This window comes from Rhamphochromis longiceps, linkage group LG18 (genome assembly GCF_057381845.1).
Source record: "Rhamphochromis longiceps isolate RC_006_pf linkage group LG18, R_longiceps_female_GT1.1, whole genome shotgun sequence".
Classification (NCBI taxonomy): Eukaryota; Metazoa; Chordata; class Actinopteri; order Cichliformes; family Cichlidae; genus Rhamphochromis; species Rhamphochromis longiceps.
The window spans coordinates 26,560,444-26,577,101 of NC_140574.1; the positions used below are offsets into that span (position 1 = coordinate 26,560,444).

Genomic DNA, 16,658 nt, shown 5'->3' on the forward strand with positions numbered 1-16,658 from the left:
GAAAGCTGTGTAAACAACCTGTGGCACACCCACTCAGATCTGTTTTGTAACGCTCATTTTGCTGCCAATTATTTCTTACTCACTTTGTGGTTGTAAAGTGCTCGTTGTGTGGATGCTGCACATTTTGAAAAAAAAAAAACGCTTTTCATCTCTGACCTTCAGATCTGTGCCAAAGTTAATTAAATTCTAAAGGCCTTCATCAAAATGCAAATGCTCACTTTAAGCGGGCCCTGAATGAACCGAATGAACGTCGCATTTTCAGTATTTGTTACAATTAAAACAAAGATTTAATTTCAATCCCGTGAAACTAAATAAACAGGGATCATAGGGAGGCACAAAGTGCAGTTGCCATTGATTCAGCATGACGCGTTCATGGGATAATCTGGTTTCCGCTTTGGCTGATGTGCAGATGGCAGTGGGAGGGGAAAAATGGGGACAGACAGGGCATAGGGCTGGGAAGGATATTCACCCCTACATAAGCCCTACTGTACTGTGCAGCCAGTCTGTGCATCCCAGTGTAGCTATCCGACAAAAGCAGGACATTGCTTGCGTGACTGCACTGTATGCATGCCTGTAAAGAGTTATAAAGAAATGAAGGCAGGAGGTGTAGCAGTAAGAAGTCATGCCTTCCACCTTTATTATCCAGTATCGCCCCCATCGAGATCCAGGCAGGTATCAGGGTCTGTGTGCTACAGACTCAAATGAATCTCCACGCTCAGAGCATCATAGAGTCGCCCTGATAGCTTTCAAGTTTCTGTGTGCTTTAACAGAGCGTTGTACTTGGCTGCATTTGGCCTCCTGCCTGCAGATACTGTTTCAGATTAGGTGTAGTTAACGTCTCTTGTCCTCACGTGCTTCGCTCTTGGCAGGAAACCTGCGTTGAGAGGATGCCCTGCTCTGAATCTGGGAATCTGGGGGAATGGATCATGGCTGTGTATAAATAGCAAATCACTGCACAATGCTTCACGCTTTTACTGCAGAGAAAAAGATGGACAGAGAGAAATACACAAGAAAGGCACATAAACACTGTCAGATAGAGATAGAGACAGAGAGGGAGACAGACAGGGAGAGACAGAGAGAGGGAGGATTAACTTCTCATCCAGTCTTTGCTGTTGCATAGATTGTAAGTAGCTTATTGCGCAAAGCAGCCTGCATGTAACCGGTGCGTTCGCATGATTTGTTTTGGGAGGTTTTTTTTTGTGTGTGTGTGTGTGTGTGTTCAGTACATCGCTGACCTCATGCAGGCAACTAAGAGCTTTGGGCCTAAAATAATCAAACTGGAGAACCTGGCAAGCTGTGCTCTACTAAGAATGGATCTGAAGCTACAAAAGGGCAACAGCTTTACTTGCGTATAGACATTACTTTTTAATCTTTAATGCTGAAACATGTAATTGGGCGCAGTAAATATCAGAGAACAGAGATCCAGGCTGTGCTTTTTCCAGCAGCCTCGGTCAACATGAAGCCATGCAGGGGCGTGGTTCCTGTAGGCTATAAAACTCAACCAACACAATTTTAAACTTAAATCAGAGTATGATCATGATTCATTTATAATTGCAGTACGTTCACATTTTGCATTGCAGTCTAACTGCATGCCAGAGCCAACTTTCCTGTTTAATACATTTTATTCAAACGTGCTTTATTTTAATCTTCTATTTCATTTGACTCTTTTAAATCTTATCTGTGGATGCCTTTTATCATTGCCTTGCAGTGGTAACATATTTCATCAAACAAGGCCTTACACGTCTTATTACATTAAGCATGCAGAATTGCCTTTTTCTTTCTTGTTTCACAGCAATTTCCCACAGTGTGTTTTCTTTGTAAAAGAAGACTTGTGCATCTGCGCTCTGTGTTGTATATATAAATGTATAACCGAGGAGGTAGAGTGGACAGGCTTTGCAGTTTCATACCTGGTATCTGCTCGTGGGTTTTCATATGAATGGTTGACAAATTGCTTTTTAAAAAGTATTCAAGGTAGATTTTTTTTTCAAGTGTGCAGTCAGTGCAGATTCTTTGTGGACAAAAGCCACACCTCCTGCTGTCACCAGACAGCAAGTGACAGCAGGAGGTGTTTTTCATCGTGTCACTCTGAGACAATAAATTACTTTGAAAATGGCAATATGAATTCTTGCTTTTCTATTTCTGCAAGTTTCTTTTTGCAGAAACATTTTTCTCAAATTGCTTCACTCTCTTTAAATGTCTTTGAAAATAGAAAGATGTGTATTTTTATATTATAATGCAGCATTTAATTTCTTTTTTCTTTTACAACGAGGAACTCTTCTTGTAGATTACAGTAAACACACCATAACATAACAGCTTAATGGTAGAAAAGGAACAGAGACCCTGATTTCTTACTCTGTCCATTTTCAGAGTAATAATCAATACCATAATTGACGGTGTGCAACCTGTAAAATCATTCAGTACATATAGAGGTAGGGGACGAGTGTAGTGACACTGATGTCGAAATGGGGACTGCAGATATTTTGTTTACTAATCACTGCAGCACAATATTGTTATTATGTATAATATAAAACTTCAGTGTACCGTAAAAATGTTTATCTTAATCACGATTGGCTTGGAGCGCTGAAAGCCAACATCAGTGTAGATAATTAAACAGCTCTTTTATCCACTTCAGCATTTAGTACTTGTGTCACTGAAATGTTGTGTTTATGTGTTTGTATTGTGCAGAGCTGTGTTGCCCTTACCTCGATACGACGAGGGGCAAAATTAACATCTTCAGCATCCTCATTAGCAGCTCTCCTGGAAACTGGAAGTACTTGACCTCCTGCAGGCAGAAGAGAAAAGCTGTTTTTTGTTTTTTTTTACTTTGCCAACAAATCTGAGGTCAAACACCATGTCAACATCATTATTATTACTGCAACACAAATTGTAAAATGACATCCTCTCTAAATCAGACATTGCCTTCTTTTTGTAACTTACCAAACAGACCCTTTTTAGTATACAACTGCCCTTTAGATTACACTTTCCCATGTAAAGATGACTTCAACACAAAACCGATTGGATCTGAAGAAACGCTCCGAGCCTTGCAAACCTCTTAGGTCACTTGGTATGGACCTTTTAGTTTTAACACTATATTCAGTCACTTTCAGATTACATGTTATCTGTTGCTTTTTTTTTTCAACCAAAGGCTAAAGTTGTTTTCAAGATCCAACATCAATATCAGTAACATCATTTTGCGTTCAATAACTGAACAGGCCTCAGTGTGTCTTTTGTGCATGTGTTGCCATCTTTCTGATTTTTCTGGCTAAAAAAAATGGCACAATGGCTGAAAAGCAAGGACAAGGACGGCATTAAACATGTACTATTTTAGAGCTCTATTCATAGTACGGCTAAAAAGCACTGAACCAATCACACTGAATCATAATTTGACGTAATCCCACATTCAAAGAATTTTTCCATTATTTTCAACTAAAATTTTGAGTGACGTAGGTTGAGTTAGAATTTTCATCCCTTTATTTTCCATCCACCCATCCATCCATCCATCCATCCATCCATCTTCTTCCGCTTATCCGGGGCCGGGTCACGGGGGCAGCAGCCCAAGCAGAGAAGCCCAGACCTCCCTCTCCCCAGCCACCTCCTCCATCTTTTCCGGGGGAACACCAAGGCGTTTCCAGGCCAGCCGAAGGATATAATCTCTCCAGCGTGTCCTGGGTCTGCCCCGGGGCCTCCTCCCTGTGGAACATGCCCAGAACACCTTACCCAGGAGGTGCCCAGGAGGCATCCTTATCAGATGCCCGAATCACCTCAACTGATTCCTTTCGATGTGACAGAGCAGCGGCTCTACTCTGAGCACCTCCCGAATGGCCGAACTTCTGGCCCTATCTCTAAGGGAGAGTCCAGCCACCCTTTGGAGGAAGCTCATTTCTGCCGCTTGTATTCGCAATCTCGTTCTTTCGGTCACTACCCACAGCTCGTGACCATAACTGATCTACGTCCCTACCCTCACCTATGGTTTATCCTCAGCTATCAAAAACAAACACAAGTTTTCATCAAAGCCACTTGTTGTGTAAAAATGTAAGAATACGTATAAGAGAAGTTCTCTGCGGCCTGCTGGAGCGGGGGGGCTAGGAGGAGTTGGCCGTCCGACTGCGGTCTGGAGTGTGGGGCCTCCCTGCTGCTGCGGAGTCGGGGCGGTCTGCCTCTCCCCACCGCAGGGAAAAGGGTAACACCACCTGGGTCTGGGTGCAGTTCCCCCCTCCAGGGGCAAGGGTACCTAGACCCGGTTCGTAGAGTACGCTTGGGGAGTGTGATCGTGTGTACAGCGTCTCTTTATGTCTGTCTCCACGTTGGTTGAGTGTGGAGTAAGTGCATATGAGAGCATGAGGGGGGGAATGGATGTTTGTGTCTGTGTGTGCCTGTATGTCTGTGCCTATATGTCAGGTTGGGTATCAGACGCCACCTCTCTGGGGACATCTCAGGCCCTCCAAGGTTTGGAGGCCTATCTCCACCCACCACCACTTCCCCTGCCAGTGGCGGACTCCCTCAGGTGTCGGTGCGTTGGTGGTTCTTTGTGTCTGGGGGTGGGCGTCCGGGTACACACCGGCTCACTCCTTGGCGGCCGCTTATCAGGGCCTGGAGCCTGGGGCTCGCTCGGGCCACTTCGGAGGTGGGGTGCCCCCGGCCTCTCGGCCTGGGGCTCGGTCACTCAGGCACAGCTGGCTGCCGGCGGAGCTCACGGGCGCGTCACTGCAACTCCCCCTGGCTTCTGCTCCGCGGCTGCTGAGTGAGCCCTCATCTGGGACTCTCCTCAGCTCTTTCTGGGACAGTGGCGCGGCTGCCCCTCTGTTGGTCTTCCTTGGTCTCTTGTATTCTGGGGGCCTCTGGATGTCTGGAGTTTTGATCTCCTCCATACCTGCTTCATACCCTGGAGGACAGGGCTGTGGCTCCCCACACTCCCTAGCAGATCGTTACATGGAGAAACCTTTGGAATACAAGCGCGCTGATCCACACAGGTATGCACACGGGTGTACACACGGGTATTCACAGACGCGGACTACAGCTTTCTTGGCTGCTGCCTCAAAGCACATTGTGCGCTGTCTATCTTGCGTGCTGCACAATATCGTTTATTATTTAGTATCTACTGATATCTACTGCTAGCTAGTTTATTGTGATGGTGCCGTTTTTTTTATTATGTTGCTCTTTGTTGTTTGCTTTCTCTTCTGTTTTTTTTCTCCATACAGGTGACCCAGGTGTTTGTTTGTTTTTGTTGTTTGTTTTTTTTTTTTCTTTCTTCCCCCCTTCTCACAGTCTCTTCTCCCCTTTGGTTTTCTTTCTCTCCCTCTCTTTCTTTCATTCTTTTTCCCTGTCCTATCCCCCAGTCATGTCTGTCCCGTTTGTAGGAACTGAAAATAAAATAAATTCATAATTATAATAAAGGTCAATCAAATGGACCAATATGGCAAGGCCATGATGATCCACTTGGTAAAATAAATCCGCTTGGCATCTTTCTTGGCCTTAAGACAACAATCCTGATGGCTAAAGATCCAAACGGGACACACAAAAAAAAAAAAAAGAAAAAAAAAAAAGAATACGTATAAGAAAAGAAAAAAGAATCAGTCACGATCCAGGGTCATTTCCGTTATGCCTAGGTTGCCGTTATAGTTCAATGTTTCTTAGATTCTCCTTGTGTCTTCACCCCTGTGTTTAAGTCTCATTCCTGAGTCTCATTATGTTTCCTGTTTTATTTTGAAGAGGTCTGGTGTCCCATATTCATTGTGTTTACTTTCACTTCCCTGTCATTCTAATCAGCTGTTTCCCCATGTGTTCCCACTTCCCCTTCACACCATGTTTCCAGGTCTCATGTATACATGTCCAGGTTTGTTCATATCCATGTCAGGGTTCTTCATGTTGTATTTTAGTTCACCCAGTTTAGTTTAATGTTTAGTTTTGCATCAGTTTGCCTTGGCCTTTGTTTGCACCTTTTTTTTTATCAGCCTTATTAAACCTTTTTTTTTTTTTAAAAAAATTCAAGCTACGTTCCACGTTCCATTGTGTCTGCGTTTGGGTCCATTATTCACGTTCCACACAATCTGCTTCCACACACTGTGACAAAGTCTTTAAAAGCAAATGTCAAGAAACTTTGAAGCAGTGACAAAAAGCATCAACAGTCTGAATAGACTAGATAGATTTGAAGTGTCTGAATCCCCTAAAGCAGGTGTTCAAATACTTCACAGTGTTCAAAGTAAGATTACTGTATAATAACATGTTAGAATAAATACAAAGTCAAGTTGCAGCTCTGCAAAGAAACCAGGAGCTCATCAGGTGTTTTTCACACTAATATTGTACTAGTTTCAACTACACAGGTGGAAACCTAAAAAAAATCTTATGTGACAACTAGAAAATCTGTTGGAAAAAAGGGGTACATTGATGTTAACATAAATATGTCAGCGATGACTTTTCATACCTACAGTTAATCTATCACTTATTAGTCAGATATGTCAGAAACATTGTTTTGGTTGATATCACTGCGATCAACAGCATTTACAGAAGAGCTCCCACAAAAAACATTGCACTTAGCTGATTACCTAATCAGCAGGTCAAACAGATGGGAGGTGGGGGAGGGGGGGGGGGCATGTGGCAAAACGGAGGTGAAGAGTTGGAACAAATGAAATGTAAGTACATCACATCTGTGCATGAGATGATGGAGCAATAGAAGCTTTTTGCTTCTGTTTTTAAGTGGGAGAGCTTTTACAGCTAAATGGCCATGCGTGTGCGCGTGTGTGTGTAACAGTGTGGGCGGACGCAGTATGTACACGCACGCACGTTTATGTGCATGTGTGTGAGACTTTTTATTGCGTGTGAGGGACAAACACAGCTGCCACTGAGTCCTGGCATCTGCTGAAAGCAGAGCAAACTCTTTGTTAGACATGTGGTACTTGCGGACACACACGCTGAAGCCACGGGCTGGCATACGTATATGCTTGTTTGTATGCAAACCCAAAGATTAAGCCACGAAGCCCGATGATCAACACTTGCATCAAAGCTTTTGTCAAAGCCTTGTCTTGATGTTGATTGTTTTATGGCAAACTATTGTGTTTCTAAATTGCAGCTGGGCAGCTGAATCGCTCTGCAACAGTAGCTTTCTACAACGTGTGCAATTAGTGCATGTTAAATATTCTCTGTGCTCACAGAGGTGCAGGGTTACAGACCATCTGGGAAACAATCAGCCTTTGAGTGCTCTTACAGTGTGCACAGAGCTGTTTTTGTGACATGTTGTAATTTATTTTTGACATTTCTGTGAGCCACAACTTCTAATTAAAATTACATTTTAAACGGCAATACCACTCAAACCTTTAATCTGCACCATTAATACATTTCCTTACATGGTAAATGGTAAATGGCCTGTATTTGTATAGCGCTTTACTAGTCCCTAAGGACCCCAAAGCGCTTTACACATCCAGTCACCCACGCATTCACACACACATTCACACACTCACATGTGATACATGTGGGTGTGTGAATGAGTGTATACATCTTCCTACTGTTTAATTTTCAGTGATATTTTGTAAATGTCATTTCTTCTGTTGCTTCACTGTATTTGGTAAAGGTTTATTTATTTATTTTATTTCATATTATTTGTTTTACACAATTCCCATTATTTTAACCCACAAAGACCGTCAAAGACACTGAATTGTTTAGTGTTGTTTATCAGCGAATTAATTTGCTCTGCTTCTTTACTTGAACTAGAGTTAAACAAGCAAATCAACTATTTCAAATATTAACTTATAGCAAGCGTAAGACATCATATTCTTCCTCCCTGTGTCAGGATGCTGAGCTGGGCAATCAGCAAGCAGAAATACTAAAAGCAAAATTGCAACTTGCAATACAGTGTGTAGAACGAGACATGTCACATTTGTGTGTAACAGTGCAGCTTTTCTTGACTACTATTACGCCAGACTAGATTGCAGTGCGATTTCGTTCTTTTTTTTGAGCATTTGTCAATTTTTATTTCTCAAGTCAAACACTGTCTCAGGATTTCAAAGACTCTAAGATGAACTGTCATAAAATGTTGTTCAGTCATGATGCTCAGAGGGTGTAGCCAACTGACAATGGTGATCTTTTGGCTTTTTATCTGACAGAAACGATTTTTCTTTAAAGAAAATGAGCCCTGCCCTTGACAGGACTGCAATCCTGTGCAGACAGTATCCTGCCTCACACTCTATGACAGCTGGCATAAGCTCCACCAGACCATAATTCAGACCATAAATATTAACCAGACTTTAAATACTAAGTAGAGTTATTTTTGCGTGACTTTATTTACTGTAAATTTCCATCTCTACATACTGTACTAATGTGACAACTTGTGTACTACTGTATGGCAACACTGTCAGCAATCAACTGTTGCCAGGTAAAGGCAACTTCATAATTTTGAGAAAGATAAAAATAACTATTACTTTATGAATGATCTGAACTGATTCTCTATTTTCATTTACTTTATGAAGAATTTTGATGTGGCTACCAAATAGTCTCAAGGATCTACGGACTATACAGCACTATAGTTGCCAGCTGACTTATGACTTCAGTGTCTTCAGCAACCCTTAATAGACAGCAGTTGAAGAAAGAGGACACGCATTTACTCACAGTGGGACTCGGAGAATTTAGTGTCCTAACCTGAACACTTTAGTTCACTGGATCGCCTGCTGGTGGACATGTGCCATAAACCTTAGCACTGCTTTGGATTCTGAGTGCCTGCTGTGGGCTATTGCCAAATAAGAGTGGCCCATTCTAGAGTAAGGTATTCTACGTATGGACCTTTTCAAGCTTTGTGTGCTAAATATAAAACAGATGACTGATGCTGTCATCAAAGCACAGCTTTGGTTTTTTTTGCACCACATGGATCAAAACAAAAGCACCGTGATGTCGTACGGCTGACTCTGACAGCAGGCGGATGTTCAAATGCCCACAGTGTCAACATATTTCATCATATATCCAACAGCACACACACACACACACATCTACGTCCTCATCATTCATTTTCAAACAACTCACATTTTTTTTAAAAATTCTGTTTCAAGCACATCAAAGTCATTTTTCAGTTACATTTAGTTTAGACATGCTTTCTCAGCAGCCTCTTAGCATCTCCTGAATTCCGACTATTGAAGATCTCTTCCCATTCAGTCTTGTGTGACCTATATAAGTAAAAACAAATGGCATGCCTTGATGTGATTTCGTTTTTCTGCGAGCAACTGACAACTAATCTCCCCACCAGCAATCCCTTTTCTATGGATTCACACAGGCCATAGACGATCTGAAAAGCCCTGTTTCACATTTTAAACAGGGAGAAATACAATTCCCTCATCTTTGGAAAGTCCTTTGCTATTTTAGTGTCCCTGATATAGCTTATAGATTGGATCGTGAATGAGTCTGACCTTTGATGTTTTTCTAGGAGCAATCAAACCACTTTGACTGAGTTTTTTTTTTTTTAAATATACTGTCACCTCTGAGGCCTTTTCATGTCGTATTTTGGCCTCTCTTTTGCAATTGCAGCTTGAGAGCAAAACCTCGCATAAGCCACTGGAGTTGGATTCGTCTGTACTGAGACATCTGAGACATACTTTAGTATTCATTACAGTGCAGCTCTGACTTCAGTGGGCAGAATTGGTGAAAGTATATTTAATGAAAGTGACAGAATGACAACGAATGTGTAGTTGATTGGTTTGTATGCATTTGGGAACAGGAATCTGCATGACTAATTATTTAATTTGTGGCTTAAGTCTGGTTTAGGGTTGGGGTTAGGTGTGCAGTAGATATGGCCAAGCCCAAGAGTCTAATTGTTTCTCAGTAGAACGCTGTCACTGTTTTTCTTTTCGCATGTTTATGTAAATGCTGGTGGTTATGACATGGAGTGGAGTTAAAGAGGCTGATACTGGGGAGTGAGGGTCTGATTTTATCACATAAGAAGGATCCAGGGGCTGACAATGAGGGGGGAGATAAGACAGAAGGGGGCCAGCAGGGTAGCGCATTTATATTGGGTGCTGGGGGTGGGAGTAGGGGGACTAGGACTAACTGACCTGCTCGGAGAGCTGCTTGCCTCTGAGGAAGAAGCCCAACAGGCAGCCGATGACCACGGCCAGCACAGACAGAATGAGCAGTCCGTTCTGCTTGCAGACATTTTTCACTCGCCCCCAAACTTCTTCCAGGGCCACCGCCATCCTCCTCCTCTTCTCCTGGTTCCCTCTTCAACTTCTCAACCCTCAAAGAAAACCACCGGCAAGCCCCCCACCCTTCCACCTCTTATTTAGCCATATCAAGAAATCAGAGAGCCAACAGCTGCCACAGCACTGGAAAAATATCAGGGTGTGGCCGCAGCAGGTGGGAGGGGAAAAAAGGGAATAAATGTAGAGATTGATAAGTGAAAAAGTATGCTTTTAAGGAAAAATATAAAAAAAAGTCGAAGATTACGCACGAAGAAAAGTCATTTAGCTAATGGAGGAGGATTCAAAGTAAAATTGAAGAGGTAGTCGTCCAAAAATAAAGCACTTCAGGAGTTTTTCTCCTCTGAGCTTCTTCCTCTGTTACTTCACTTTGAGCATCACACAGATCCTCTCTCCCGATCCCTGTCAATCTGTTTCTGTCTCTTTCTCTGTCAGTCAACCCCTCCACCCTCCTTACCCTTCCCCCACAGGCACATTTCAGCTGGTGACCAACAGGGGGCTCTGCGACAGCTGGTGGTATTGTCATTGGGGTTAATACTACGATCCTATTAGGCTTCACTGCACAACTCAGATCAAAGGCTGGATTAGAGAGCTCTCTGAACAATTGCACAGCAGATTTTCCCAGACCAGGAAAAAGAAAAAGAAAAAAACAATCCAAATACACCTGCATAAGGTAAATAAGGTAAACAAACAGTTTCAGGTAAAAACTATGCCCAACGGTATTGATGAACTGTTGCTCTGTTTTTGCAGAGATGCACTAACAGTGAACATGATGCCAGCTGAATGCGCACTGACAGAAATAAGAACGCGCACAGTTGGGCTGAGTACATAAATATGTACCAGAGCATCATAAATTATGTGGAGCATTATAAATTATGCAAAGTCCAGCATATTACAGGTACACTGATATGAGCTGGAGAAAAATATTTAGAAATATATTTAAAAATATTTATATTTTCTCTCTGAAGATCCGATCAAGTTTATAGACTTGATTAAATATGATTTAAAAAGATTAAATATGGACAGCTGGGCATGTAAAGTTACTCAGTAAGTCTTGCTTGGTACACTATCCAGAATTTGAGACTGATCTCGAGTAACAGTTCACAGTTATAAAACTCAACAGTGCCAAAAAAGACTAAAATAAGGAAAATACTTTGTACATTCCCAACTATCAAACAACCCCGAATAAGCAAGCACTTATCGACAGTGGGAAGGAAAAACGTCGTTTTAACAGGAAGAAGCCTCCAGCAGTCTTAGACTGGAGGAAGCATCTGCCCAAGCGATTGGGGATGAGGACAGGGGAACAGGAAAGAAGAACTTCAGTCATTACTGTTGCTGATTATAGCTTTCCACATAGCACAAACATGATCTATTTATGACCTGTTCTCTTAGTTACTTGAAAAACGATCATAAAATAGCATGAAATAACTTGATACTGGGAAAAATAGCATATCATAATACGTACCTTAACTTAACTTTTCCCTTCAGAAACATGAGTCCTAAAAGTGAGTTGAACCATTTGGTGTAAAGATAAGAAAATAGACATCAGCTAGGGGATGTTAGTCAAAGTTAGTCATCATTTTTTGCTGTAATGGGATCATAGCACTCGCTGAAAACGTGGTTATAGTGTTTTGTGAAACACTATGAGTGGATTGAATGGTGGGATTTAAGCAATGAACAATAAAAATCCTAGATTTTGTTTAAAACACCGCAAAAAGAATATATTTAATGGCGTAACTGAGCTAAAATGTTATGAATTTAATGAATTCTGGAATTTCTTGCTAAATAAAAAAGTCTTTATCTGAAGAACATAATATCAGTACGGTAGTATATGTTGCTTTCACGCCATGTATATGTATGCTATAACTGTGGACTGTACCCATACCATGTACACAGTGGTTCCCATACAATAAAAGATGGAATTAGCCACCCTAACATCAGTCACCGGTTTCTGGATTTTTTTCAAAACCACCATTTCAGCTTTATGTGCATTGCCATCTTGAGCTTTCTGAGCCCAATGTGACCATATTTAGACCAGTTTGTAGGATGCTAAGCAAACAGCTAACAGTGTCAGGCTTACATCCTAAAATGTATGGATACAATACATAAGAACCAAAGGGCAACAGTGAAAGCTAAAATAATGAAGCCAGTGTGGAGGCTGCAGAAACAGCATTTCATGTAGGTGTCACACATGAGGCTGGTTACAAAAAGGAGTTAATTCTCACTGACTCTCATGTTGAAATGCCCGATTTGACAGCGTTAAATTACATTCACACCCTGATACAAAATGCAGTTTTGACTTCTATGGATATTTTTCCTTTTCATTGGTTGTTCTCAGGCTACAGTTTATATTTTTCAGCTGTGAAATTTTCTGTATTTTTGTAATTGCAGCTAGGACTTTTATGCATTTTGAACAATGTGTTTATTTGAGCTTTTATTTTAGTTTTTATCACTATCTTTGATTTCTTGAGTTTTTTTTAGTTGATTCCTGCCACTTCTGTGTTCTTTTGTGTCTTGTTTCAAGTCTCCGTTTTTGTTTTAGGTATTACTCAATTCCAGTGTTGTTATTTGAGTCCTTTTGTCTCTTGTACTTGGCTTTTAGTTTTATTTCCTATGTAATTGTCTTGATTAATTTCAGTTCTGTCTTGTTACCCCCCTGTCTCCATTTCCCTTGATTACCTCAGTAACTATGTTGTTTGCCTTTCAGTGATGTGTTTGAGTCTGTATCTTATAGACCGCAATTTGTCAATCAAAGCAGCCACTACAGTACCATAAGACACCTGTGGTGGCATTGTGTGGTTTGGGGCTCAGCCGCAAGTGAGAGGTGGTGCAGTGGGTTCACGGAGTAGTGTCAGGGGCAGCTAGCTGGCATAGTTGGCAGCCATCATTAACTAGGTCTCTCCTAGATTTACTCAGTAACATGCTGGGATGTAGGTGTGTGTGTGTGCACAGAGAAGGAAGACGTGGCCGGCGACTGAAGTGTGAGAGCTGTCCAACAAGCACTACAGTAACATTGTACAGCCAGAGAAAGAATTAAAATATTTGATTGGTCAGACAACAGGCAGTTTTCCTTGTGTAGCTCAGTCCAGGTTAATGAGCTTGGGCCCACCCAAGGCAAATTGTATACGCAATGCCTTTTCAGGAGAACATCAAGACCATTCAACATTTGTCAACAGTTTGTCCTTTGCAAACAGAGATTCTCTGACATCTCTGAATCTTTTTATGTTGCGTGGATAGCGTTACCTTATTAAGGCAACATTATTATCATCATCCTCATTATTATTATTATTATTATTATTATTATTATTATTATTATTATTAGGTGCATGTTGCAGTGATGATTATAGTAAGATTTTTAACAGGGATTCACAGTCAACTGTCCTCTCAACATCACATCTCCACATGTGCACTACAAAGCACATGGACATACAGACACCTACACACACACACAAAAAACCTACACCTACACACACACACGCACGCACGCACACACACACACACACACACACACACACACACACACACACACACACACACACACACACACACACACACACACACACACACACACACCATCAATCATCTCCTGCCTACTGACACTGCTGTGCTGTCTCTTACTCGATGGAAAATTATATGAAGCTGCTGAAGCTGGAAGTCAGAGGCTCAATTAAATGGTGTGACTGAATCCAGTGAGGTCTGTTATCAAAGAGGGTCGATTATCATTATCATATGCATTAGTGTATCATTAATAGGAAGATGGTTGGTCAGTGTCAGTTTGAGATAATGAATCTACAATTCACTGTCAGACTGTACTGAGGGGGAAGTTTTTTCATTGCCGCAGTACTGAAGATAAAAATCTGCTTGTATCGCTCTTTTAAAACCACCATTCCAAAAGAGTTGGGGTGTTGTGCAAAATGTAAATAAAAACATATTATAGTATGTAGCGTATACAATGGAATATTCAAAGGCTTTGCAAATTTAAATCGAGGAGTATTATTCTGAAATTCATCTGTTGTTGTTTTTTTTGCAGATTAATAAGCCGCTGCCCATTTTTACGTCTGAGAAACTCTTTGAACTTTACTCATTTTATTCATGACATTGTCAAAAGTCTCAGCTTAAAGATTTGATGCTTTCTGATGTTTATTCTGAATAAAATATGGGTTTATTGGATTTGCATCATGCAAGATAGCCTGGGACTAAATTCAGAGGTGTCAGAAATTTCAGATGGCCGTCTCACAGTGTTGCTTACTCTCGCAATGTGAGAGAAGGTAATATATTTAAAATGAAACTTTTGAATTCTGGCAAAGAAGAAAATCAATACCAAGCCTTGTTTGTGTGCTGTCTCCTCCAGCTTTTTTCATGACTTTAACAAGGCAGGTATAGAGTGGAAAGCAATGGCTGCAATACGTCATAGCCTGTGATTTTCGTGGGTATTAACATGACCACAGTTACTAGATTCATGTAGCAGAAAATCTGCCTTCCAATAAACTATGAAATTTCACAGTGTTCAGGAATCTGTAGGGATGTAGAGACCTGCAAACATTTTCACTGATTTCTCCATGTCTATGTCTCAGAGCTCACCCATACTTCTGACATAAGCCCGTGCATCTCCACCTCATGTCTCTGTCACAACGATTACAGTCCTGCGCAACGGATATGCTTCATTTCAGTTCCACGAACAATCCCCCATGTGTTGCACATGTGGAAAACCAGACGCTCTCTCATTAACGCAACAACCTTTTAAATGATGGGTGATATTACTCTAATTGTAATCCCAGAAGCCACATCTGCTGTGGGTTTGCGGTGTAATCTGTGGCTGAGCTCTGCGATGTGCTGCTGTCTGCGGCCAAATACAGTGGGGCAAAAAAGTATTTAGTCAGCCACCGATTGTGCAAGTTCCCCACCTAAAATGATGACAGAGGTCAGTAATTTGCACCAGAGGTACACTTCAACTGTGAGAGACAGAATGTGGGAAAAAAAAAAAAATCCATGAATCCACATGGTAGGATTTGTAAAGAATTTATTCGTAAATTAGGGTGGAAAATAAGTATTTGGTCACCTCAAACAAGGAAAATCTCTGGCTCTCACAGACCTGTAACGTCTTCTGTAAGAAGCTTTTCTGTCCCCCACTCGTTACCTGTATGAATGGCACCTGTTTGAACTCATCATCTGTATAAAAGACACCTGTCCACAGCCCCAAACAGTCAGACTCCAAACTCCGCCATGGCCAAGACCAAAGAGCTTTCGAAGGACACCAGGAAAAGTATTGTAGACCTGCACCAGACTGGGAAGAGTGAATCTACAATAGGCAAGCAGCTTGGTGTGAAAAAATCAACTGTGGGAGCAATCATCAGAAAATGGAAGACATACAAGACCACTGATAATCTCCCTCGATCTGGGGCTCCACGCAAGATCTCATCCTGTGGGGTCAAAATGATCATGAGAACGGTGAGCAAAGATCCCAGAACCACACGGGGGGACCTGGTGAATGACCTGCAGAGAGCTGGGACCAAAGTAACAAAGGTCACCATCAGTAACACACTACAACGGCAGGGAATCAAATCCCGCAGTGCCAGACGTGTTCCGCTGCTGAAGCCAGTGCATGTCCAGGCCCGTCTGAAGTTTGCCAGAGAGCACATGGATGATACAGCAGAGGATTGGGAGAATGTCATGTGGTCAGATGAAACCAAAGTAGAACTTTTTGGTATAAACTCAACTCGTCGTGTTTGGAGGAAGAAGAATACTGAGTTGCATCCCAAGAACACCATACCTACTGTGAAGCATGGGGGTGGAAACATCAAGCTATGGGGCTGTTTTTCTGCCAAGGGGACAGGACGACTGATCCGTGTTAAGGACAGAATGAATGGGGCCATGTATCGTGAGATTTTGAGCCAAAACCTCCTTCCATCAGTGAGAACTTTGAAGATGAAACGAGGCTGGGTCTTCCAACATGACAATGATCCAAAACACACCGCCCGGGCAACAAAGGAGTGGCTCCGTAAGAAGCATTTGAAAGTCCTGGAGTGGCCTAGCCAGTCTCCAGACCTCAACCCCATAGAAAATCTGTGGCGGGAGTTGAAAGTCCGTGTTGCTCGGCGACAGCCCCAAAACATCACTGCTCTCGAGAAGATCTGCATGGAGGAATGGGCCAAAATACCAGCTACTGTGTGTGCAAACCTGGTAAAGACCTATAGTAAACGTTTGACCTCTGTTATTGCCAACAAAGGTTATGTTACAAAGTATTGAGTTGTATTTTTGTTATTGACCAAATACTTATTTTCCACCCTGATTTACGAATAAATTCTTTACAAATCCTACCATGTGAATTCATGGATTTTTTTTTTTCACATTCTGTCTCTCACAGTTGAAGTGTACCTCTGGTGCAAATTACTGACCTCTGTCATCATTTTAGGTGGGGGAACTTGCACAATCGGTGGCTGACTAAATACTTTTTTGCCCCACTGTATGTATCTGCAATAACTCGTG

At 41.8% G+C, this 16,658-nt stretch overlaps 1 protein-coding gene across 1 annotated transcript in view; it reads right to left on the bottom strand.

Annotated features, from left to right (window-relative positions):
- Nucleotides 1–10,169, bottom strand: part of slc1a7a (solute carrier family 1 member 7a) — a 51,614-nt gene extending 41,445 nt beyond the window's left edge. The window contains exons 1-2 of the mRNA XM_085388624.1: nucleotides 10,029–10,169; nucleotides 2,703–2,782 (exon numbers count right to left, since the gene is read on the bottom strand). Of these exons, the coding sequence (XP_085244750.1) occupies nucleotides 2,703–2,782; nucleotides 10,029–10,169 (221 nt within the window). The remainder of the gene's footprint in view (nucleotides 1–2,702; nucleotides 2,783–10,028) is intronic.
- Nucleotides 10,170–16,658: the final 6,489 nt, after the last annotated feature.